A 24,859-nucleotide genomic window follows, 5' to 3' on the forward strand; every position below is an offset into this window, starting at 1 on the left:
CTCCAACCATCCCAGAAAAGTAAACTTTCTCCGTGGGGAGGAGAGACATCATGAGCAGCTTAAACCAGATTCCTAGCTGCAAGGGAAAGGAAATTAGGACACACATAGCAGTACTGGGCCCTGACATCTTGTTCATTGTTATTGGTAGGAGATAGCAAGACATGGTAGTTGCTATGGGCTGAATTGGGTCTCCCAAGAATTCATATGCTGACATTCTAACCCCCTAGTACCTCAGAATGTGACTATATTCAGAGATAGGGCCCTTAAAGAAGTAACTAAGATTAAATGAGGTTATGCATCATATAGGTAGGTCCTAATCCAACATGTCCTTATAAAAAGAGGAAATTTGGACACAGGTACATACAGAGGGAAGACTATGTGAAGACACAACAAGACAGCCACCTATAAACGTTATCTAACATTGCCACTATTTTCAGAGGATTAACTGAATAAACCAGTCCACCATTACTGGAAAGAAAGAAAGAAAGAAAGAAAGAAAGAAAGAAAGAAAGAAAGAAAGAAAGAAAGAAAGAAAGAAAGGAAGGAAGGAAGGAAGGAAGGAAGGAAGGAAGGAAGGAAGGGAGAGAGAGAAAGAAAGAAAGAAAGAAAGAAAGAAAGAAAGAAAGAAAGAAAAGGGGAGGAAGAAAGAAAGAGAGAAAAGAAACAAAATCCAGTTTCAGTGATAAAATAGGCCAAGTATAATTCCTCCTTTACTAACCTCTGACACCATTTTCTGACACTGACTCAGGCAATAATATCCCAGATAAATACCACGTGGCCCAAGTACCACATACGTCACCTTCACAAGCCATAGCCACCACTCAATGTGTAGCTGTTATCCAATGACAACTCCATACAGTAACATACATAAATTTTACCCACCAGTGCTCTGGGAGATGTCAACCCCAAACTGTATTGCTTCAACAAGCATATGTTGGACACCCACCATGTGCTAAGTGCTGGGGTTACAGCAGAAAACAAGACCGCCAAAGTTTCTGCTGTCATGGAATTTACAACCTGGTAGGAACAATGGACGATGGACTTGTAGCAAACAAATAATTTCAAAGAGTGAAGAGTTAATATGAAGAAAATAAAAGGGAGGGCAGTGCTACTTTTAGATAGGGCATCTAGGAAGCCCTCTCTGAAGAGGCGGCATTTGATCTGAAACCTGACGTTTGTGAAGGAGCCCGCCATGGGCAGAACTGGGGGTGATGCATACCAGTCAGGGAAATAGCAAGTTCAAAGGCGCTGAGACAGCAGCATTCTTGGCATGCTCAAGGAATGGCATTCTTACCAGTTTTGCTGGAGATGAGTGAGGGGGCAAGTGACAGGATATGAGGTTAGAGAAGGAAGCAGGGGCCAGATTATACAGTCTTCTCCTGTGAGTTGTGGGAAGGAGTTTGGATTTGAAGAATAAACGGAAGCCTTTGAGATACCATATGATTTATGCTCTGACAAATTTGCTATGATCACTGTTATCCAATCAGAACTGTCATGTGTAAAGGTGAGGTCTGGCTCCTCCCAGGGTCACTATCCCAATACTAGGGAGGGCAGCTCCTCTTTCAAGAAGCCTCCTTGAAAACTCACGGGTGACCCACCTACTCCCAACCACGGTCTACAGTCTATCTGGTGGGACAAATACGGGCTCAGGATTCTGGCCCCCTTAGGGACGGTCGGGCGGAGCCCATTTGTGATTGGTTACAAGCTCTCCCACTCTTCCAATCAGACGCTACTCGGGAGGAGGGCCAACATCCCGTTCCCCATGCGAGATGAGTGGGCCATTTGATTGGTTCTTCCCCTAAGAGTGACAGCAGACAAAGCCTATGGGTGCAAAGGCACGGCTGCTCCGCCCCGAGCTTCCAAGGTGCGCCGCCGGATCCTGCCAGAGCTGGTCCTGCTGCTTGCGCTGTCTCTTCGTCCCTATGGCGGTCCCGCCGCAGCTACGGGCTCTGCTCCTTGCGGTCAACGCACTGTTGCGCAAGCGCCGCTACCACGCTGCGTTGGCCATGCTTAAGGGCTTCCGGAACGGGGCAGTGTGAGTGGGGCGGTCGGGCCGGGCCCGGGCTGAAGGGTGGGTCCGGCTGGGGTCGGAGGAGTGGATTCTGGGCCCACCGCAACGCCGTGTGCCCTTGAGCAGCCTCCCTAGGCCTCGGTCTACCGAGGTGTCCAGCACGGTGGGCGCTGGATTTGGGGTTCCGTGAGCCTTCTGAGCTGGGGCTCCCATTAAGCTGTTTTGGGGCTCTACATGCTTTGCAACCTGGCCCACTTGCCTTGACCACCTCCCACGCCAGCCCTTGTATCCCCTCGTTTGGCCCACCCCTCCCCACACCACCCCCCATACCCCGCTATGTGTCCTTGGGTCTGCCTGGCTTCAGCGGTCCCATCTGCACAGTGAGAAGTGGCCACTGGCCTCTAGCAGGCCAGCGGTGCCTTCTGCCTATGCTCCCACCATTAAGGAGCCCATGGGCTCATATCCCACTTCTCACTTCTTATCTGTGTGACTCTAGCGCCAAGTCCCCATCCTGCCCAGGGAACTCCTAAGGCATAAGCCTGAGGAGTGAGAACAACTGTGAAAGAAGCTGCAGATATTTGCTCGACATTAAATTGATTCCACCCTGGCCATCAGATCTGCTGGAAAGGAGGTCTTGGGTTCATTTCACCTGGCTGGTAACTGGAGGGGAGCTCCCCCTCCTTTAAAACTCATGCATAACTGTTGTCATTTATTGAGAGTGTACTGTGCCAGAACTGGGGACACAACAGAAAAAACCAAAGATTTGTTCTCCTGGAGTTGGCATGCTAGTGGCATCATGGCATGGTGGTGAGACTGCCTTTGTTCAAATCTTGGTGCCACCGACCTGTGTGATCTGGAGCAAGTCATTTAGCCTCTCTAAGCCTCAATTTCTATAAAATGGGGACGATAATAATACTTATACTGTCAGAGGATTGAATCAGTGTATGTGAAATGCTCAGCACAGTGCCTGGTATATATATCTGTTGGCTGGTGTGTGTGTGTGTGTGTGTGTGTGTGTGTGTATATATATATATATATATACAAGGACGTCTGCCTAGATCACACCGTCACCTTTTCAGGTCTCTGCTTAAGTGTCACCTTCTCAATAAGGTCATTTCTGAACTCCTCACTTCCTCGCATACTTAAGTTTTCTCCATACTACTTGTCACCATCTGACACTAAGTTCATCTATGTATCCTGTTTTTATATTCTGTCTTTCTCACTAGAAAGTGGGCTTCATAGGGACAGAAATATTTATCTACTTTGTTCCTTGGTGTATTCCTAGTACATGGTACATAGGATACTCTCAAACATTTTCTGAATGCATGTACGAGTGTACAGGGTAGGAATTGCAATTATCCCCATTTTCCAAATGAGAAGACTAGCTCAGAAAGGTAAACTCATTACTTATGGTCACATCACTTGGCCAGTGTCACAGCCAGGATTCAAACACAGAGATGCCTGATCCCAATGCCAGGCTCTTGGCTTCTCTGGAAACCCAGAGTCAGGTGGAATTGGTACCTGTTGGGCCTGAAGGTTTTATCAGCCATGCTGAGGTGTGACTAAGATGGGATAATATAAGTGGCCCTTTGCCAAGTTATTCTCAGGACAAAGCAGCAATGGGCATTGCCCAATGCTAGCTTTGTATATCTACTTTCAACCCAGTTGTTCCTGTTGTCTCAACCTTCCCAGCCAGGGCAGGCACTTGCTAAGATCAGGCCCTTCTCAGGCCTAGTTCCTTTATTTCAAAGCTGGGTGCCTTCATCTCTTCTGGCCTCAGTTTCCTTCTCTGTAAAATGGAAACAGCCTCACTCAAACGGAGCGATCTAAGGCAGTGATCCCATTACTGTTTAGTGCTAAGGCACCATGCCCATCTGTAAGGACCAAGAGTTCAAGGTCCTAATGAGATTCATCATTAAAGTACCATGGCAGTGCCCGGAATGCTTTACACAGGAGATGATGGTGATATTTTGAAGGCCGAGTTAGAATTTTCCAGGAGGAGAAGGGCATCCCAACCAGAGGGAATGGTTTGAACAAAGGCCTGGAGGGGGAAAAGAATATGCGGTTTGTGCAGGGACGCTATCCATTCAGGGAGGCAGTCTTGGACGACTAAGACATATAAGCTTTGTAAAATTGAACTCGCTGTGATTTCTACTCCTCAATATGTCAGTGTGCATCTCTAAAAGAGCATTTTCCTATATGGCTAATTATCATGATTATACTTAATAAATTAATAATAATCTATAGTGTTGACTACTGTCCAGTTAATAGTCAAATTGTCCTGGCTGTCCCCTAAATGTCCTCCCTAAATGTTAGTTTGCTGAGACCAGGCTCTTCCTGGACATCATGTTGAACCTGTCATTATGTCCTGTAATTCCTTTCAAACCCCAGGCACCCCCCTTTTTCAGGACATAGAGTAATCCTGTGAATGATAGTAACTGGCTCCCACCTGAGTTTGAGGGCTTTGGGAATGAGGCCTGGCAGATATACGGAGGTGGGGGCACTATTCCACTTATGTCTGGGGTATAAGCAAGGGCCCTTTTCACCCTGGTGAGCTGGAGGAGGCTGAGGGCCTCTTTGTTCAAGGGAAAGAGACATGGCTTTGAATGAGGTGTGGCAGAGAGCTTGCTGTGGCCAAGATGGGGGCCCTGCCCACTGCTAGGCAGGAGACAAGCAATTCAGCATGGCCATCGCAACAATAACACTGGCTTCAACTTGTTAACATTTACAAATTTAATTTATATATATGTATATATATTTTAATTTTTAATGTTTATTAATTTTTTGAGAGAGAGAGAGTGAACAGGAGAGGAGCAGAGAGATAGGAGGACAGAATCAGAAGCAGGCTTCAGGCTCTGAGCTGTCAGCACAGAGCCTGACACGGGGCTTGAACTCACAAGCTGCAAGATCATGACCTGAGCTGAAGTCGGACACTTAACTGACTGAGCCACCCAGGTACCCCTATATTTTAAAAATTAGGTAACGTTAGGGGTGCCTGTCTGGTTCAGTTGGTAGAGCATAAGACTCTTGATCTTGGGGTTGTAAGTTTGAGCCCCGCACTGGGTGTAGAGATCACTTAATAGTAAAATCTTTTTTAAAAATTAGGTAACTTTCGGGGCGCCTGGGTGGCTCAGTCGGTTAAGAGTCCAACTCTTAGTTTCGGCTCAGGTCATGATCTCACGGTGTGTGAATTCGAACCCCACATCGGGCTCCATGCTGACAGCGCAGAGCCTGCTTGGGATTCTCTCTCTCTCCCTCTCTCTCTGCCCCTCCCCCACTCACTCTGTCTCTCTCTCAAAAAAACAAATAAATAAAACTTAAAAAATAAAATTTTTTTTTAATTACATAACTTTCAGAAAAGGCATAAAAAATTCGATGATATGCCTGGCAGGCTCAGTCAGTGGAGCATGAGACTCTTGGTCTCAGGGTTGTGAATTCAAGGCCCACATTGGGCGTGGAGCCTACTTAAAAAAAAAGGTAGATGCTATGAAGGCCTGCTCACCCCATTCTTCTATCACTCAGTCTCCCTCCCTGGAGGTGACACCTATATCCAGTCTCATGTCTCCCTCCAGAAGTATTCTCTGCATGTACAAACAAATACATATATTTCCCCCACACACATTTAAGACAAGTTTTCTTTTTTATTTTATTATTTAAAAAATATATTTATTTATTTTTGAGAGCGCAGGCAGGGGAGGGGAAGGGAGCGGGGAACAGGAGATCTGAAGTGGAGTCTATGCTGACAGCAGCTAGCCCAGTGTGGGGCTTGAACTCAGGAATCACGAGATCGTGACCTGATCTGAAGTTAGATGCTCAACCAACTGAGCCACCCAGGTGCCCCAAGACAAGTTTTATTTTGAAATAATTTTAGATTTATGGAAGAATTACCTCGTTTGATGCAACTTTATATTTTACACATCTTGCTCTAATATATCCTGCAGTGCACATAAAGCTGCCTCCGTCTTTTACATTTGTGTAGTATTCCACTCAGTGGTGGGACCATTGTTTATTTATCCAGAAGCTCCCTGTGGATGGACATGGGTTTGCTTCCAGTCTTTTGCTGTTTCTAACAAGCCTGTGGTGAACAGTCACAGATACTCATATGACAATATGTAGTCATGGTCATTGTGCCAAGGATTTTTAGACCTTGTAGCTTGGTAAGATCAGGGCCTGGCAGCTGGAGAACTTGGTGCAATAAGAGGGAGTCCAGTCAAGAACAAGAAGGAAGAGACTAGAACTTTCACATGTGCTACGTCCTTAACTGCCAGAAGCAAGTCTGAAATGGAGAATACTTTTTACTGATGGGAGAAGAGAGGCTCAGAGAGGTTAAGTAACTTATCCAAGTTCACACAGTAAAACGTGGCAGGGCTTTGGCACCAAATACTACAGTATTTCTTTTCTACTACCCACTTGAATATAGTTAAAACAGAGGGGGCACCTCGCTGGCTCAGTGAGTGAAACATGCAACTCCAATCTTGGGGTTGTGAGTTTGAGCCCCATGTTGGGTGTGATTGTTTAAAAATAAAATCTTTAAAAAATAAATGAAAAACAATGAGGATGAAAGTATTCATGTTCACACAATCCCCAGTGCTCAAATGAGGAAGTACAAGGAGGGTCAGGGGAAGAGGTTTGAGTCTTAAAAAGAGGCCTTTATGTAACTTTTAAAATTTATTTCGGCATGCCTGGCTGGCTCAGTACATAGCACATGTGTCTCTTGATCTCAGGGTCATGGGCTCAAAAGCCCCACATTGGGCATGGAGCCTACTTTAAACAAAAATGTTTATTCCAATTGCTTTAATTTTAAAAGCAATGCTTAATCATTGTAGATCATTTTGGAAGTATAGAAAAGTTAAAAGATAAAAGTAAATTCGCATACTTCTCCATCTCTGGGGACATTGCTAACATTGTGGCATATTTCTTTCCAGTGTTTTTTATTTTTTAAATCCAGTTTTACAAAGCTCAGGTCCTCCTGTCTATAATAGTTGGAAAGAGGTGTATTTTGAACAGGTAGAAGGAATTATATTACTCAGCAACTATTTTAGGGAACTTACTAACTTTAAGATAAACCAAGCTGAAGATAGAACCTTCTAGAAATTACCTTCCCTCACAGATAATTAAAGGTTGTTCCAGAATCAGTCAGCCATCATGTACTAAGCACATGCTATATGTTAAGTACCATGCAAGGTGCTGGGGACTCTGTGGAGGACAAATCAAACACAGTCCCTCACGAAGCCCACAGTCTAGTGGAAGAAAGAGATAATTAGAATAGAATAAGTAGTTATGAGAAATTGAATCATTAACCCAGGAGTGTAGAGTACCACAGAGAAGCTTGGGGCTCTGTGGCAATGCAAATATTACCCTAACCTAGGCTGTTGTGTAAGAAGCCTCCACAGAGGCCCCAGCTGAGACTGGAAAGCCGAGGAAGCAGTGGCTACGTGAGGAGTAAAGGACAGTCTGGGCAGAGGGAACAGCCTGCTCAGAGGCAGGGGAGAAACTGGCAGTCCAAAGACCTACAGGAAGGCCAGGGGGGGTTGGATGGAGCAGGAGAAATAGGGGGCAAGAGGTAGGAGAAGTAAGCAGGGGCCACATCTTGCAGCACTTTCAAGGCTGTGGGAAGAGCCCAGATTTTATTCTGTGAGTAGGGGAAAGGTATTGGTGGCTTTTAAATTGGGATGTGATATGATTTATGCTTTAAAAAAAAATGAGTCTGGCTGCAATGGTAAGTCAGTGTGGAACCGAGGGAGCAACTCCACACAGCCAGGTGGGTGAGGCTGGTGGAGGCCTTTGACACACATGGTCCCCTTTCATTGGAATTATAACCAGCCCTCTACGCTGACATCCCCTTTTACTCTTAGGCAAACTGAGGCTCAGAGAAGTTAAATAACAAGCCTGAGGCCACACTACCAAGAAGGTGTTAGGACTGGGATTTGAACCCAGATCTAACTTGAACCCAGATCTAACCTGAAAGCCAGCATTATCTCCCCTTCCAGCACGATGTTAGGATTAGGCTTGGAGAGGGGGCGAGGAGTCAGATTGCCCAGGGAGACTCTGTGAGGCAGTGACGCCATAGTAACTGTTTCCTTTCATTTCTGCAGCTACGGAGTCAAAATCCGGGCCCCTCACGCGCTGGTCATGACCTTTCTCTTCCGGAGTGGCAGGTACCCACCCCCTCCTCAAACTGGGAGAGAGTATGTTCAGCCCTCAGTACCAGGACGGTTGCACTAGCTTCCTAGCTAGGTCTAGCCTATCCCCCATCACCACCATCTCAAGTACGAGTCTGATCTATTATTGCTGCTCAAAAACTCCCCCGGCTCCCACGATCCTCCAGAGAAGCCCAACTTCCTTCCTTAAAAGCCCCTCTGCAACTAACCACGAGGAGCACTGGATGATGTATGGGATTGTTGAATCACTACATTGTACACCTGAAATGAAGATACCAGTGTATATTAAGTATACTGATAACTTAAAAAAACTTTAAGATAACTTTAAAAAAAAGGCCCCCTGCTGCCTGGTCTCAGCTGCATCCCCACACTGTTCCTCTACATCCAGCCTGCAATGCCCTTGGCACATAGGACTCGCTGCCATGCCACATGTGGTTCCACCTCCACATGTTTACTTATACAACACCCCCTGCCGGGCATGCTCTTTCCTCCTGCCCTACCTTCATTTCCTTCCTGGCAACCAATACCAATTTTATGAGGGTTACTTCCTTGGGAAAACTGTCCATGACCTCCCTCCCTTACTCAAACTTCTTGGTCTTCCTCCAACCCCCGTGACTTTCCCCTCATTGCACTTCTCAGAAACTACTCTGTGGCCTCGTTTTTAATGCTGAGATTTATTTGGCCATGGGTCCTCCTTGGGTGAACCATTGCTTTTTTTCTTTTTAAAGTTTATTTATTTATTTTGAGAGAGAGAGAGGGAGCGCGCATGAGCAGGGGAGAGGCAGAGAGAGAGGGAGGGAGAGAGAGAATCCTAAACAGGCTCCATGCTCTCAGCGCAGAGCCCAATGTGGGGCTCAAACTCATAAACCGTGATATCTTGACCTGAGCCGAAACTAGGAGTCAGACACTTAGCTAACTAAGCATCTGTGGCCTGTTTGTTTTTTTTTTTTTTAACTTTTTTTTTTTTTAACGTTTATTTATTTTTGAGACAGAGAGAGACAGAGCATGAACAGAGGAGGGTCAGAGAGAGGGAGACACAGAATCTGAAACAGGCTCCAGGCTCTGAGCTGTCAGCACAGAGCCCGACGCGGGGCTCGAACTCACAGACCGTGAGATCATGACCTGAGCCGAAGTCGGCCACTTAACCGACTGAGCCACCCAGGCGCCCCTGTGGCCTGGTTTTTAATGTATGTAGCTTCACCTAGAGCTTATAAGAAGTACAAATGGACAGCCTATTGGCCAAATCCAGCTCGCAAGATTTTCCCTTTTTGTATTTTTTTAGGGTTGCTCTTTTCTTTCTTTTTTTAAGTAAGCTCTATACCCATCATGGGGCTCGAATTCACACCTCTTGTATTTTTGCTTTATTTATTGATTCGCTGATTTTAGTTTTGGTTTTTCTCTGTTTTCTTAAAATTGAACTCATTCTTTCAAACAGTAAATATTTATTGAACATCTACTATATGCCAGACACCATTTTAGGTGCTAGGGATAGAGGAGCGAACAAAGCAGTCAGTGATCAAGAGGAACAATGCTGGTGGCCCAGACATTGGTGGTGGCAGTGTAGGTGAGAGGAAAGTGGTCAGACTCTCGAAACATTTTGAAGGCAAGATTAGCACCAACACTTGATAACTGGGAAATCCAGCTTTCTTGCATTAATGCCTGGCTGGCACAGTCACTATAGCATGTGACTCTTGATCTCGAGGTCATGAGTTTCAGCCCCATGTTGGGCATAGAGTATACTCAAAAAAAAAAAAAAGATTAAGAACTGGCAACACGGGGCTTGTGTTCCTGTGAGGCGAGAGCCAGCTGACTCCTGGCTGTCCCCACTCACCTGGCCGATTTCCATAGGTTCCAGTTGACCCACTTCAAGGTCCTCATCTAGCCTCTATGTTGGTTGTGTCATCCTTGAATTGACTCCCAGAGTACACTCTGCCCTTGTCCTTGTGTTCTCCTCACTGCCCCTTAGTGACTTAATTTTAAAAGATAAATAGAATCCTTTCCCTACTTAAATGTGTACTTTTCTCAGGATAAAGACAGAAGAGCATGGCCCTTCCTCTCCCCACATCATTTCCCCCCATATTCTTTGCTCAGGCCTTGATGGCTTCTCTCTGTCCCTTTACTCCTTACTCTCTGTCCCTCCTCCAAACCTTTGCATGTGCTGATCCCTCTGCCTGGATGCAAATCCTCTCCCCTCTCGACTTCATTGACACCTCATCAATCCTTCAGATCCCAGGATCATCTCTGGTCAAGTCGAAATTTGACCCTTGCTTCGTGATTATTTATGTTCTCCCTTTAGATCATATATCTTATGAAGGCAGCAAGCACTTTCCCTCAGAATCGTATCCCCAGCTCCAGTACATAGTAGGCTCTCCCTCACTCTCTCATTCATGTCTTCACAGCTCACTCCAAAAAAACACGTATTGAGTACCTACTATGTGCCAGGCTCTGTTCAGATGTAGACACCATTCTTCAGTAGCTTGCACTGGAGTGGGGTGGGAGTGGGGAGAAATAATAAACAAGCATATAAGTGTCAGCTGGTGTAAGAGCTGTGAAGGAAAAGAGGAATATGATGGGCATTCTTTTGAGTTGGGTGGTCAGGCAAGGGCCCTCTGAGGAAGTGGCATGGAGTCAAGGCCTGAATCCAATGGGACAGCAGCCCCCACGACATGGAAGCTAGAGGCCTGGGGCTGAAAGAGCAGTGGCCGTGAGCTCCTCGCCTGGTTCACATTTGCACGCCCAGTGAGTGAACGTGGAACAGTGGGCCTGTGCTCATGGGGGCTCCCTGTGTTTGTGCAGCCTCCAGGAGAAGCTGCGGGCCATCCTGCAGGCCACGTACACCCACTCCTGGAACCTGGCCTGCTTTGTGTTCGCCTATAAGGGGCTCTGTGCCCTGCAGTCCCACGTGCAGGGCGAGACCTACCAGGTGCACTCGTTCCTGGCTGCCTTCGTCGGGGCCTTGCTGGTGTTTAGAGATAACAATAACATCAACAGTCAGGTAAAGACCCTGCCCCAGGATAGGGGTTGGGCTGCGGGTGGGGTGGGGGGTGGGAGGGACGTGGTCCAGGTAGAGGTCAAAGAGGTAGAGGTCCGAGGGTCTGTGATTCACCAGTCCCTGTGTGACCTTGGGAAGGTCACTTTCTCCTCAGTTTCCTTATCTGTAAACCAAGCAAGCGGCTTGCTGAAATTCCATCTTTCCCAAAACTCAGTGTGTGTGCTGTTTTCTGGAACAAAGATCTTTTTTTTTTTTTTTTAATCTGGAACGCTTCACAAATTTGTGTGTCATCCTTGTACAGGGGTCATGCTAATCTCTATATTGTTCAATTTTAGTAGATGTGCTGCCGAAGCGAGCACTGGAGCAAAGATTGAAAAACAAAAAACCAAAAAACACTGTGCAGTGAAATGAGGAAAAAAAAAACACACACACACCACCACTCTGGGGGCACCTGGCTGGCTCAGTCAGTAGAGCATATGACTCTTGATCATGGGTCATGAGTTCAAGCCCCACATTGGGTGTAGAGCTTACTTAAAAAAAAAAAAAAAAAAGGCTACCAGACACCTGGGGGGCTCAGTTGGTTAATCATCTGACTTCAGCTCAGGTCATGATCTCACCATTTGTGAGTTGGAGCCCCGTGCTGGGCTCTGTGCTGACAGTGTAGAGCCTGGAGCCTGCTTCAGATTCTGTGTCTCCCTCTCTCTCTGTCCCTCCCCTGCTTGTACACTGTCTCTGTCTCTCTCAAAAATAAACAGTAAAAGAAAAAAATTTAAATTGGCCTGGAGTAAGATATTCATAAAACATAACTTATTTAAAAAAAATTTTTTTTTTTTTTTTTTTACATTTATTGTTGAGAGAGACAGAGAGACAGAGCATAAGTGGGAGAGAGGCAGAGAGAGAAGCAGACACAGGATCTGAAGCCGGCTCCAGGCTCTGAGCTGTCAGCACAGAGCCTGCCACGGGGCTCAAACTCAGAAACCGTGAGATCATGTCCTGAGCTGAAGTCGGACACTTAACTGACTGATCCACCCAGGTGCCCCATAAAACATAACTTATTACACTCGAAGAATGATCTATTCTTTAACTTGTCCTTTTTCTAGGTTAAAATCCTTTTTTTTTCTTCTTTTTTTTGTGAAATAAAATGCTAGTTATTGTTTTAAGTCCTTTTTGGTCATCATGAAAAGTTGGCAGACCCTCTTTTTGCCTCCCTCAAATTTATTAAATACTTTCAAATTATAAAACGTTTTATTTTCACATTTTAAAAAATGCAGACTAAGCACCCCTGTGTGCCTGGCATACTCCTAGGTGCTTGGGGTATGGTCACAATAAAACTAGAAAATAAATTGAAAGGGGCACCTGGGTGGCTCAGTCAGTTAAGCGTCTGACGCTTGATTTCGTTTCAGGTCATAATCTCACTGTTGGTGAGACATGAGATCGAGCCCACATCTGACAGGGCAGAGCCTGCTTGGGATTCTGTCTCCCTCCCTCTTTTCTTCCCCTCCCCCATTTGTGCGTGTGCATATGCTCTCTCTCTTTCAAAATAAATAAACTTAAAAAAAAAAAAAAGGATTTAAAAGAAAGTTCCCACCCCCTGCTCATTGTCCAGCCACTGTCCATGAACACTTCAACTGTGTCTTGTGTGCTCTTCAGAAATTGTCTGTGCTTGTGTCTGAACATATCAGGAGTTTTCCTCCAATGAGATCACACCACACTTTTTCTTCACAGAATGATGTATTTTGGAAACCTTTCTTGTCAATCCCTCATTCTTTTTACCATCAGCAAAGTTCTCCATTGGGTGGATAGACCAGGCTTGATTTTCCCAGTCTCCTTTGGATGGACAAGGGGGTCTCTAGCCTTTTGCCAGTACACACACATTGCAGTCTGCGTCTTTGGGCGTTTGTCTGTCAATCCATCTGAAATTTCCTCAACATGGGATTGTGGAGTCTGTGGATATGAGCATTTTGTATTTTGAGAAAATTTCCCCAGTTTTTGTTGTTGTTAGAAATGTCACTGGTCTGGGACGCCTGGGTGGCTCAGTCGGTTAAGTGTCCAGCTCTTGATTTTAGCTCAGGTCATGATCTCAGATTTTGTGAGCTTGAGCCCTGCGTAGATCTCTGTACTGACAACATGGAGCCTGCTTGGGATTCTCTCTCTCCCTCTGTCTCTATTTCTCGCCTGCTGTGTGGGTGCATACTCTCTCTCAAAAGAAATAAACTTAAAAAAAATAAATAAAAGAAATGGCACTGGTTTATGAACTTCTAAGGCCTAGGAATCCTAGTCACACCATCTTCTTATCCCTCCTTTCCCCTGACCCCTCTGACCTCCATTTCTGAAATTTTGTCATTTCAAAAATGTTCTAGAAGTAGAGTCATTGCTGTATGTAACCTTTGAGGATTGACTTTTTTTTTTAAGTTTATTTATTTTTTTGAGAGAGCTCACGCACATGGAGACATGCGATTAGGGGAGGGCAGAGAGGGAGGGAGAATCCTAAGCAGGCTCTTATGCTGATGGTGGGGCTCAAACCCACGAACTGTGAGATCATGACCTGAGCCAAAATCAAGAGTTGGTCGCGTAACCAACTGAGACATCCAGGTGCCCCTGCATGTTTAATTTTTTAAGAAATTGCCAAACTGTTTTCTAGAGGACTGTACTATTTTACATTCCCATCAGGAATATACAAATAATCCATTTTCTCCACATCCGAGCCAGCATTGGTTGATCACATTTTTAATTTTAGCCATTCTGATAGTTGTCAGGGCTTCTCATTGCGGTTTTAATTTGCATTTTCCTAATGGCTAATGACATTGAACATCTTTCCATGTCCTTATTTTCCATCTGTATAACCAGTTCAGTGAAGCATCTGTTCGCATCTTTTGCTTATTTTCTAATTGGATTGTTTCTTTTCTTTACCGTTGAGTTTTAAGAGGTTTTTTTTTTTAATATATTCCAGATACCAGTTTGTCAGATATGTGTTTGTGAATATTTTCTCTCACCTGTGGCTTTTCTTTTCAGGCTCTTCATAGGGGCTTTCACAATCAATTTTAAATTTCGATAAGATCCAACCTATTAATTGTGTGTGTGTGTGTGCATTGTATTTTTTGGTGTCAAGTTACCTTTTAGTTTTGAAACATGTAAATGTATTCATTTTCTAAATTTTTTTAAATGATTATTTTTGAGAGAGAGAGAGCACGAGCAGGGGAGGGGCAGAGAGAGAGGGAGACACAGAATCTGAAGCAGGCTCCAGGCTCTGAGCGGTCAGCACAGAGCCTGACATGGGACTCGAACTCGGACCGCAAGATCATGACCTGAGCCAAGGTCGGGCGCTCAACCAACTGAGCCACCCAGGTGCCCTATTTTCTAAAATTTTTAATTAACAAGAATGATAAATTAAGAAATGAATAGCAATGTTAAAATACCCGCTACATACTATTTCAAATCACCTTGCATACCAGCACACTGTTCCAGGGGCTGCTGGATGGCTTAGTCAGAAGAGCATGAGACTCTTGAACTCGGTTGGGGTCATAGGTTCAAGCCCTACATTGGGTGTAAAGATTACTAAAATAAATTTTAAAACTTTATTCTTTATTTATTTACTTTTCTAAATGTTTATTTATTTTGAGAGAGAGAGCATAAGCACAAGTGGGGGAGAGACAGTAAGAGAGAGGGAGAGAGAGAGAGAATCCCAAGCAGGCTCAGTGTTGTCAGCACAGAGCTTGACATGGGGCTCAATCCCATGAACCCGTGAGATCATGACCTAAGCCGAAACCAAGAGTCAGATGCCCAACAGACTGAACCACCCAGGCACCTCTAAATAAAGAAACTTAAAAAAAAAAGAAAAACACTAGTCCACTGCACAGTAGGTGCCCCAGTGCATGGGTCAGGGGGAGAAGGTTCCCAGTGGCTGGGCCCTCCTGTAATCCCCTGTCATTCCCTTCCTGCAGATCAACATGTACCTGCTGTCACGACTCCTGTTTGCCCTGTGCCGCCTGGGCGTGGAGAAGGGCTACATTCCCGAACCCAGGTGGGACCCTTTCCCTTTGCTCACTGGGATAGTGTGGGGGCTGGTGCTGTGGCTCTTTGAGTACCACCAGTGCACTCTACAACCCTCACTGCAGTCCTCCATGACCTACCTGTATCAGGACAGCGATGTATGGCACGATATCTCAGACTTCCTCCTCTACAACAAAAGCCTTCCCTCAAAGTAACGTGTTCCCAAGGTGCTTATGGGGGCATCTGCACCCGAGATTGGCTCCATCGGTGAATCCTCCCAGTGGATCCTTCTTCTCAAGATCATGGTTCTCAGACTCCAGATTCTATTGTCCCAGGGTTCCATTTGCTGAAGCAAAAGCACTGATTTCCAAGTCCCGTTAGGTACTCCCAAATGGTGGACCAAGTGGCGATTCGGGCTGTGGAGCCTTGGACATGATTCCAGCTCTGCTGCTGACTTCTGTGAGACCAGGGAAAGACACCCCTCTGGGCATCAGAGGAGGGCCCTGAAGTCTCTTACTGGTGTGTACGGTCTTCAATCATTCTTAAGTAACGGAGTGCTCCTTGCTGGTGGGCAGTGGGTTGCAAATACGTTTTTAGAAAATATTATATTCCTTGCTCAGGTGTTCTAATGGAGAAGCTCTAGAATTCCACTGTCCAGTGGAAGCACAATGGGATCCATACATGTAATTAAAGCTTTTCTTAGTAGCCACATTAAAAAAAGTAGAAAGAAACAGGTGAGATTAATCTTAATTATATATTTAACCCAATATTTCTAAAATTTTATCATTTTAACATGTAAGTAATATAAAAAGTAACAAGCTATTTTACATTCTTTTTTCTAGTACTATGTCATCAGAGTCACGTATGTGTTGTATGCTTATAGCATGTCTCAATTTGGGCCAGTCATTTTTCAAGTGCTCAGTCAGCCACATGTGGCTAGTGGCTACACAGATGTGGAACACTTCTGTCCTTACAGAAAATTCTAGTGGACAGTATGGATACAGAGCTGGGGATATGGGTTTGAGTCCCCACTCCACCACTATGTAACCTTGAGGAAGGTACTTAACCTCTCTGAGCCTCAGTTTCCTGTAAAATGAGGATAATCATAAAACACAGCAGGTGTCCTCATTGGACTTGTATAACTACAACAGCTGCTATTACTACTAATTACTTCCATTTAGTGAGCTCCTACTTCCTCCCGGTGCTTTGCACATATTATTTTTAATCCATGCAGTGACCTTGCAAGTATGTATTCTGATCCTCATTTCACAGATGTAGACACAGGATCAGAAAGGGGAAGAGTAACTTGCTGAAGGTAATACAACTAGTATGATGGCCAAATCAGGGTTTGAACCCAGACCTGTCTGAGTTCAAAGCCCATGGGTTTTTTTCAGTGCCTTATGTTAAATTTAGAAACCTAAGCTATGCAAACGTTAGCTGGTTATAGGATCGGTTCCAGGCTGGGGGTGCAAACTCAGGTGCCCACAGGGACCTGGCAAGGGGCATAAATGAAAATGTGCACTAGGGAGTGGTGGGGACACGGTCAACTGGAGACTCACAGGCCAGTCTGATTTTAAAAATCAGTGTGCTGGGTAAATCAAACAGGTCTCCAGGAAGATTTGGTCCATGGCCCACCAATTTGAGACCCTTGGTCTAGTAAGAATACTTCAGTCTCTTTTTATATTTTAGAAATTACTAGTAGAAATGTGCACATGAGTCACTGGTGATCTTATTAAAATGTAGATTCTGACTCAGTGAGTTTGCGGTAGGGCCAGACATTCTGCACTTCTCACAGGCTTCCAGGTGCCGCTGGTGGTGCTGCTGGTCTAAGCCATGCCTTGAGTAACGAGGCAGTAGGGAATGATATGCAGCCAGCTATTATCCCTTGTTACAAGTGAGGAAACTGAGTCACAGAGCTGTTAGGTAATCATGGTGGCATCACATCTGATGCCAATAGCAGTGTTCTCAGCCATGGTGTTGTACTACACGTTTGGAGAAGGTGATCTAGAAGGTCTCTGAATTCACTCTGTGGAGGCTGAATGAGATCCCAAGGTTACGCGGGGGAGGGGGGTGGTCATCAGCAAGCAGATGCTGGGGGTGCTGCACCCATATCTCCTCCAACTTACCACTTCACCGCACACCAGCCAACTTTTCCACCTGCCACCCCTGTGTCTCTGCCTGAAGGCCCTCTCTTGTTACTGGCGTCTGCTCCGTCGCCCCACAGCAGGTCTGGAGGATTACCACATCCCAGTAGCAGCCCTCAACCAATGACTGATGAATGCCGCCCCCCCCCCCCCCATTATCACCAGGTGGGGTAACTCCGAGGCACATGCTCCACACTGGCTCCCAGAGTTCCCCAGCGGGACTGAACTTGGCTGCCCACAATGGTCACTTGCTTGATAACACTCCCTTCTCTGTCTCCCTTCCTCATGCCCCTACGAGTACTTCCTGGGACCATTTCCCAAATAAACCACTTGCACTGAAATCCTTGTCTTGGGGTCTGCTATTGAGGAAACCCAAACTAAAATTGGCCTCCAGTGCAGCAGGTTGAGAGTCCGTATAACATGCTGATTGGGGACAGCAAAAGCGCCTGGGCTCAGCCCTGTTTCCTTAGGCAAATGGCTTAACCATTCTGTATCTCTTTCTTCATCTGTAAAATATGCATTCTGATAGCACTCACCTCACAGGATGGCCTGGGGGATTAAACAACATGACGAATATAAAGTAAGCACTCAATAAATGTTTGCTGTTATTTCTAATATAGCATCCCAACGTAGGAGGAAGTGTGGTCCTAAGAACTGAGTACCCCCAGCTTTTAGCCTGTCCTACCCCCCCCCCCAGTTAAAGGTAGAGCCTTGGCTGTGTGCCTGCCTAGCATCCCCCCACTGCTGTGGGGGCCTGGCCGGCTACACCAGCGACTGTCTCTGCTCTCTAAGAATAGGTTTCCCTCACAGATGGCATCTCTCTGGATCCTGCCAGAGCATCTGGTGCCTCCAACTGCTCACTCCAGGGAGGAAGGCTGTGTGGTCCTTGCTGAGGAGCAGAGCTCTGGCTTCCAGCAGACCTGGGAGGAGTCCCCACTTGGCTCTCTCCTAGCCGAGCTTCCATTTCCTAAGATCCGTAAAATGAGCATTGCCAAAGGGCCCTTGGCACACAGTAGGCACTCTATAAATGCTACTTCCTGAAATAGTACAATGGTTTAATGTGTTTATTAAGGACCTGCCACATTCCTATGAAGTCTTCTGACACGTAAGACTATACAAAATAATTTTTCAGCAAAACTCACACAGTACAAAAGGTAGATCACAAGGAAAAATCAAGTTCCTTCATACCCCCAAGCTCCACCCTCAAACCCTCTCTCTTGCCAGGGGCATTCACTGTTAGCACTTACTAGTACAGCCTTTCTGAGATATTCTGTACACAGCCACCTATCTTTGTCTTGTGAGAAATGTTTAAAAAAGATTTTATTTTTTTTTTCAACGTTTATTTATTTTTGGGACAGAGAGAGACAGAGCATGAACGGGGGAGGGGCAGAGAGAGAGGGAGACACAGAATCGGAAACAGGCTCCAGGCTCTGAGCCATCAGCCCAGAGCCTGACGCGGGGCTTGAACTCACGGACCGTGAGATCGTGACCTGGCTGAAGTCGGAGGCTTAACCGACTGCGCCACCCAGGCGCCCCAAAAAAGATTTTATTTTTAAGTAATCTCCACACCCAACATGGGGCTCGAACTCACAACCCGAAGATCGAGAGTCACATGCTCCGTCGACTGAGCCATCCAGGCACTCCTGTCTTATGAGAAACTTTATATCACGCTGTCATCTCAACAAGTCTTTGGCATTTCTTCCTTGTCCTCTGCGTGTTCTGTTTCCCTTTGATCAATAATCTAATATGAAAGTGAGCCCTTTCTCTGAGCTGCTTCCCACCCCAACTCTACCCCATCACCCCCTCAGGCAGGCTGTTACTGTGATCAGTGTAAAGGTGAACCTCCCTAGGTATCCAGATATTACCATCGGTGACACCCCACGTTCAGGCCGATGGAGCTCCCAGTGAAAGGGAAAGGACAAAACTGAGGTTAATTTGGGGCCTTCTGCTGCTCCACTTTCAAATTAGAGATGGGTCCGTGAGGCCCATGTGAGAGCAATGATTCATAGACCAAGATGCCAAGAAACTGCCTCTTGTGACGCTCCCTGCTCCCTTCAACGTCGCAGGCCCCAGAAAGAATTGTAGAGATGGTGTTTCTTTCTCCATCGTTTGCTCGGGTTTACAAGAATCAAGCTTTGAACCTGACGCTCTCCTAAACCAGAACATCGTGCTGCACGCATTCCACCCCCCCAGAGCGAACCCCATGTCGCCACAATCTGTGACTTCAGCTGGGCTGCTTTCTTTAACGAATTAGAGGGTATTTATAAAAAGAAACATTATTTCTTTTCCCCTCCCCTTGTCATGTTCCAGATGGATAGGGAAAGAGTGTGTCTTCCTTCAGCCCTGAAGAGCATTTGGGTAAGAGGAGTTTCATTTTAATCAGAGAGTCTCCTGCAGGACTCGCTCATGAGCTACAGGCCGCAGGGGTCCAGGTGGACGACAGAGGGAAAGCTGGGCTCCCTTCTGGCATTGTTTTTAGAGACGCTTCCTCATGGAGTGTTCCCTGCTTTCTGCACCAGGTCTCCGTGCCCAGAGCTTTGCAGGTGTCACGATTTCACAAACAAGACAGGAAAACAGGCAAAATGGAAATGTAGGTCATAGGGTCTCCATCCAAAACCTTGTTCCCATTGCTTTTCCAGGCTTCCTCCGTCAGACTGTCCTCATGGGCTGGATGTCAGCTGAGGGAAGGATCAGGGCCAGACCACATCAGCTCTTATGACTTTCCTTTTTAGGGGGTCTTTTTAATGTGTGTCATGAACCCCTTTGGCATCTGGTGAAGCCTATGGACTCTTCTCAGAATGCTGTATTTGAACCCATTAAATAAAATACATAGGAGGGACGCCTGGGTGGCTCAATCGGTTGAGTGTGTGACTTCGGCTCGGGTCATCATCTCATGGTTCCTGGGTTCGAGCCCCGTGTCGGGCTCTGCACTGGCAGCACAGAGCCTGCTTGGGATTCTTGCTCTCTCCTCTCTCTCTGCCCCTCCCCTGCTCACGCTTTCTGTCTATGAATGAATGAATGAATGAATAAATAAATAAATAAATAAATAAATAAATAAATAAAGCTTTAAAAATAAATAAAATACATAGGATTATTGGGGTGCCTTGCTTGCTTAGTCAATGAAACATGTGACTCTTGATCTTGGGGTTGTGAGTTTGAACCCCACATTGGGTGTACAGATTACTTAAAAATAAAATCTTGGGGCACCTGGGTGGCTCAGTCGGTTGAGTGTCCGACTTTGGCTCAGGTCATGATCTCACGGTTTGTGAGTTCGAGCCCCGCATCCGACTAAGTGCTGTCAGCATGGAACCTGCCTCAGATCCTCTCTTCCCCTCTCTCTCTGCCCCTGCCCTGCTCGCTCTCTCTCTCTCTCTCTCAAAACTAAACATTAAAAAAATTATTTTTAGGGGCACCTGGGTGGCTCAGTCGGTTAAACGTCTGACTTCAGCTCAGGTCATGATCTCGCAGTCTGTGGGTTTGAGTTCCACATCGGGCTCTGTGCTGACAGTTCAGAGCCTGGAGCCTGCTTCAGATTTTGTGTCTTCCTCTCTCTCTACCCCTCTACTACTCATGCTCTCTCTCTCTCTCTCTGTCTCTCTCTGTCTCTCTCTGTCTCTCTCTCAAAAATAAACATTAAATTTTTTTAATCTTTTTAAATAAAATCTTAAAAAATAATAAAAATAAAATGCATAGGATTACAAAAGACAAGAATTATATTGACTATAGAGTTAATTATCAAAATATGTTTTAAATTTGTGATTTAGTATTATATGTTCTTTTTTTAGCACACTAAATAAATAGTAGCAGATCTAAAAGTGTCATGATTTCACAGGTGCATTAGGCATAAACAGTATCTCCAGATCCGGCAGCAGCTGTGACAGGACACTGATGTAGTTGTGGTTTCTGTTGCTGGTAAAGTCCTGGTGCTGCTAATTTGCCTCTGGTCTGTTGCCTGCATGGAGTTGAAGGAGATGTTATATTGTAGTCAGAGGCTGGTGAATTAATAAATGTAATATTTTTTTTTCCTGTCCAAGTTCCTGGAACTTGGGTTCATGGGTCACAGATTCAGAACTTATGTTTGAGAGTGACCTCAGCCTGACCACATGGCAGCTGTCCTTAACCTAGCCCTGAACACGGGAATAATAAAAATACTGAGTGATGTTGTCTGAGTCTCTGCCAGTACCAAGTACCTGGTGACATTGGACGCTAGGACTCGGCAATGGAAGAAGCCAGCTCCTGCTCACCGGGGGCTTAGAGTCAAGGGAGGGAAGGATGGCACATGAATACACAAATAAGATAATTTTGGAGAGCAGTGGGTGCTCTGAAGTCAATAGCACAGGGCAGTGTAATAGAATGACGTGGAAAGGGAGAACAAGAGGGTCTGTTTTCCAGGGAAGGCCTCTCTGAGATCCACGGTGAGGAGAGAGCAGAGATACAGAGGAAGGGTGTTCCCAGCACAGGATCTGCAAAGTGTGCAGAGGAGGGAACCAGCTGAAAGCATTCCAGGGCCTGGCAGGAGGCCCGTGTGGCTGGGACAGAGTGCAGGGTGGGGGTGCGCTGGAGTGCTGGAGTGAGTGTTGGAGATGGAGGCTGAGAAGCTGGCTGGGCCCATCAGGCAGGCTTTGTGGGCAGAATAAGTGGTTTGGGTTTTCTTCTAAGTGTTACGGGCAGCCTCTGGCAAATTTTAGCAAGGGAGTGATATGATGCGATTTACATTTTGGAAAGATTCTTCTAGCTACAAGTGGAGAAGAGTGTAGGGGGGCAGGTTGGCAGTAAGGATCCAGTAAGGAAGTTACGTCATGGTCTGGGTGAGAGACCATGGCAGCCTGGACCAGGGTGGGGCTATGAGGTGGAGAGGAGTGGACAGATGTGGGATGTAATTTAGAGAGACTTTGTGGCCCAGGGCTGGGGGCAGGGGGAGCAAGAGGGGTATAGTGAATGACCCCCATGTTCCTCTTCCTTAAGCCTTGCCCCCCCACCTGAGAAAGGAAAGCCCTGACCTTGCCCCCCCACCCTTGCCTCCTCAGCCCCCTACAGCCCTGGGGCCCCTGGCATGCGGGCTTCCCAGCTGGCCCCAATTGTTGTTACTCCCCAGGGAGTCATGGGAACACACTCCCCCTGCCCCTTTCAGCCCCCTCTTCCCAGACAGGGCCAGGCCCTAACAATGCCCCCTCAGCCAGCCAGTGGCCTGGACACAATGCCCCTGATTCGGTTCATTGCCAGCTCTAGGAGGCCTGCTGGGTTTCCTGGCCTGTTTGGCATATATATAACTCTGGCTTCCAGCAGGGATTTTTTTTTTTTTTTTTTAACAACAACAAAAATCCCTGGCTCCTCCTTTCTGAATATCTTAATATATTAGAAAAAGCTTTTCTCTTCCTATCCTGAGCCCTCCGTACTCCCCTCCCTAACCGCACTTGCCATGTGCCTGTCAACGCCCCCCCCCCCCCCCCCCGCCCCGACCAAATGCAGGTCAGCAGGTGTCAGCAAGAAAACGAGAGAAAGAAAGAAAAGCCGCTTGCTCCACCATGGCCAACCTCAAATGTGCTGGTGATGCTGAACATCATGAGAATAATCTGAGGGCTTGTGACATGGCAGGCACGATGCCCAACGCGTTTTGTACACTAGATCTCACTACTTCTAAGACACCATCAAAGATGAGCTACAACATTATTTTGAGCCCCTGAGAAAGAAAGGAGCTACCAACGAAAAATTTAGGACAGGCCATTGATCGTAGGATGCACCTCAGTTTCAGAGGTATTAAAATATGGGGGGGAGTCTTAGAATCCATGGAATTATGAGATCGCCTCATCTACACACCTTATTGCCCTCTGAACATATTTTTCTCCTTGTCTTTGTGCCTATCTGTGCCAACCAGAGTTTGGAGGGCAGTGCAGGGATTGCCTGATGAAAACTCTCCTAGTCTGCAGCCTCCCTAGAACGATTTTCCTTGCCTCCTTGAGAGGAGATGTAGGCAAGCTGCCTCAGTGATTCATCTTTCATTCCTAATAACAGCTGACATTTACTGGGCCCTCTCTCTGTGCCAGGTACTGTCCTAAGCACTTTAATGCCCCAACAGCCCTATCAGGTAAACACTATTTTTGTCATCCTCATTTTACACATGAAAAAAACAGAGCCCCTCCCCTCTAAGGGTCCCTTACTGACACTGCAGCTCTGGTCCGGGCAAGCACAGCTACTGTGTCTGGTTTCCCCCCTCTCCTTGGAAAAGCATCATCCCTTCTCAGAGGTTGGAGATGATGTAGAGAATGGAAGTGACACTGGGTGAGCTTTGAAGGGAAGAAAGGTCCCCAGAGCCTGAGTTCAGTGGGTAGTAGGGTTTGGGGGAAGGGAGGATGGCTTATCAACCTGGGACCTGTCCACTTGCACTGTTGTACCTTGAACACTCTGACCCACACCCTACTGAACTATGGACCGATGGATGGCCCAAGAACTTGGCCAAGGCCATCCAGCTGGGCAACTGTTGGCTGGGCAAGCCCCGTGTCTCCTGTTTCACCATGAATGCCCACTTTTTCTGCTCTTCCACACCCATGTCTTCTCTGCAAAACAGAGGGGCTGTGCAGGTGTTGGTTAGTTCCTCAGACAGTAAGAATATCACTAATGCTAGTTAACATTTATTGGGCGCTTACTCTCTGCCAGGCACGGGCATCAGGGATTGCAAACTCAGATGGCAGGGCAAGTAAGGTCACTAGGTGAGGCAAGCCATACAGGGACTATGGTGGCCTAGAGGGTCAAGGCTCTGGTGAAATGGGGCAACAGCAATTGCTCAGCACTGTGATGGCATGGCTAGTGTTGCCAGATATTACGGTTTTAAAGGAAAGCCAGATATTTGAATTTTTATATAGCATTTTCCAGTTTAAGAAAATTTTAAACTAATTCACAATTCAGGAAAAAAAAAAAAAAAAACCTGTGGGCAAATTAAACCATACCTGGGGGCCAGTTTGCAAATCTGCTTGTTTGCTTATTTAACCTGGACACCCATCCTATGAAGGAGCCTTTGCCCCTTTTTGTACAGATGGGGTGAGCTCTTTAAGAGCATAAATCATCTACTCAAGGTCGTCTAGCTAAGCCACGTAGTTGGGGTCTGACTCCTGCAGCTTGCTCCTGTGTTTGATGGCCTCTCAGATGGGTAAGAGGCCCATGTTCAGACACAACCAGAACTGGCATGGTGACAGAACATCTCCAGGGACAGCAAACCGTCAGTCAGAGAATTCAGTGTAGCAGTGAGGGATCATTTGAGACAAATGTGATGTTGCAGACATAAAATTCCCCACCTCCCTCTGCCAGAACTCAACAATGGATGTCTCTGTGCCCCTTAATAAAATTTAGTCACCACAGAATCATTTCTCCCAATTAGGCACTCCTTATAATGATGTTCATGTTCATGTTTGGAGACTTTTTTTTTTAAACCTAAGAATGTATGTTTAGGTGAGGTGGTGTATGTGGAATAAATAGCCTTGAATTATTTGTGGTGTTTGTCAAACTTCTTAATGAGCATATTGTACACGTTCACGTAAATAATTCTGACTCTCCCACTGGACTGTGA

At 46.2% G+C, this 24,859-nt stretch overlaps 1 protein-coding gene and 1 non-coding gene across 7 annotated transcripts; one reads left to right on the top strand and one right to left on the bottom strand.

Annotated features, from left to right (window-relative positions):
* Positions 1-1,838: 1,838 nt before the first annotated feature.
* PXMP4 (peroxisomal membrane protein 4) lies at positions 1,839-24,796 on the top strand. Of its 6 annotated transcripts, XM_027069875.2 has the most exons (5): positions 1,853-2,035; positions 8,107-8,169; positions 10,969-11,167; positions 15,106-15,185; positions 22,768-24,796. In XM_027069875.2, the coding sequence occupies exons 1-5, from the start codon at positions 1,923-1,925 to the stop codon at positions 22,847-22,849; spliced, it is 537 nt and encodes a 178-aa protein (XP_026925676.1). In that variant the 5' UTR covers positions 1,853-1,922; the 3' UTR covers positions 22,850-24,796. The 6 variants fall into 6 exon arrangements, with proteins under 6 accessions (XP_026925678.1, XP_026925679.1, XP_053056043.1 ...); XM_027069877.2 differs by lacking the exon at positions 10,969-11,167 and having other exon boundaries at positions 1,839-2,035; XM_027069878.2 differs by lacking the exons at positions 10,969-11,167; positions 22,768-24,796 and adding an exon at positions 19,938-21,104 and having other exon boundaries at positions 1,844-2,035.
* Positions 11,421-11,523, bottom strand: LOC113602613 (U6 spliceosomal RNA). Its single transcript, XR_003424097.1, has one exon. It is a non-coding gene; the product is annotated as a U6 spliceosomal RNA (small nuclear RNA).
* Positions 24,797-24,859: the final 63 nt, after the last annotated feature.

This window comes from Acinonyx jubatus, chromosome A3 (assembly GCF_027475565.1).
Source record: "Acinonyx jubatus isolate Ajub_Pintada_27869175 chromosome A3, VMU_Ajub_asm_v1.0, whole genome shotgun sequence".
In the NCBI taxonomy this organism is placed as follows: Eukaryota; Metazoa; Chordata; class Mammalia; order Carnivora; family Felidae; genus Acinonyx; species Acinonyx jubatus.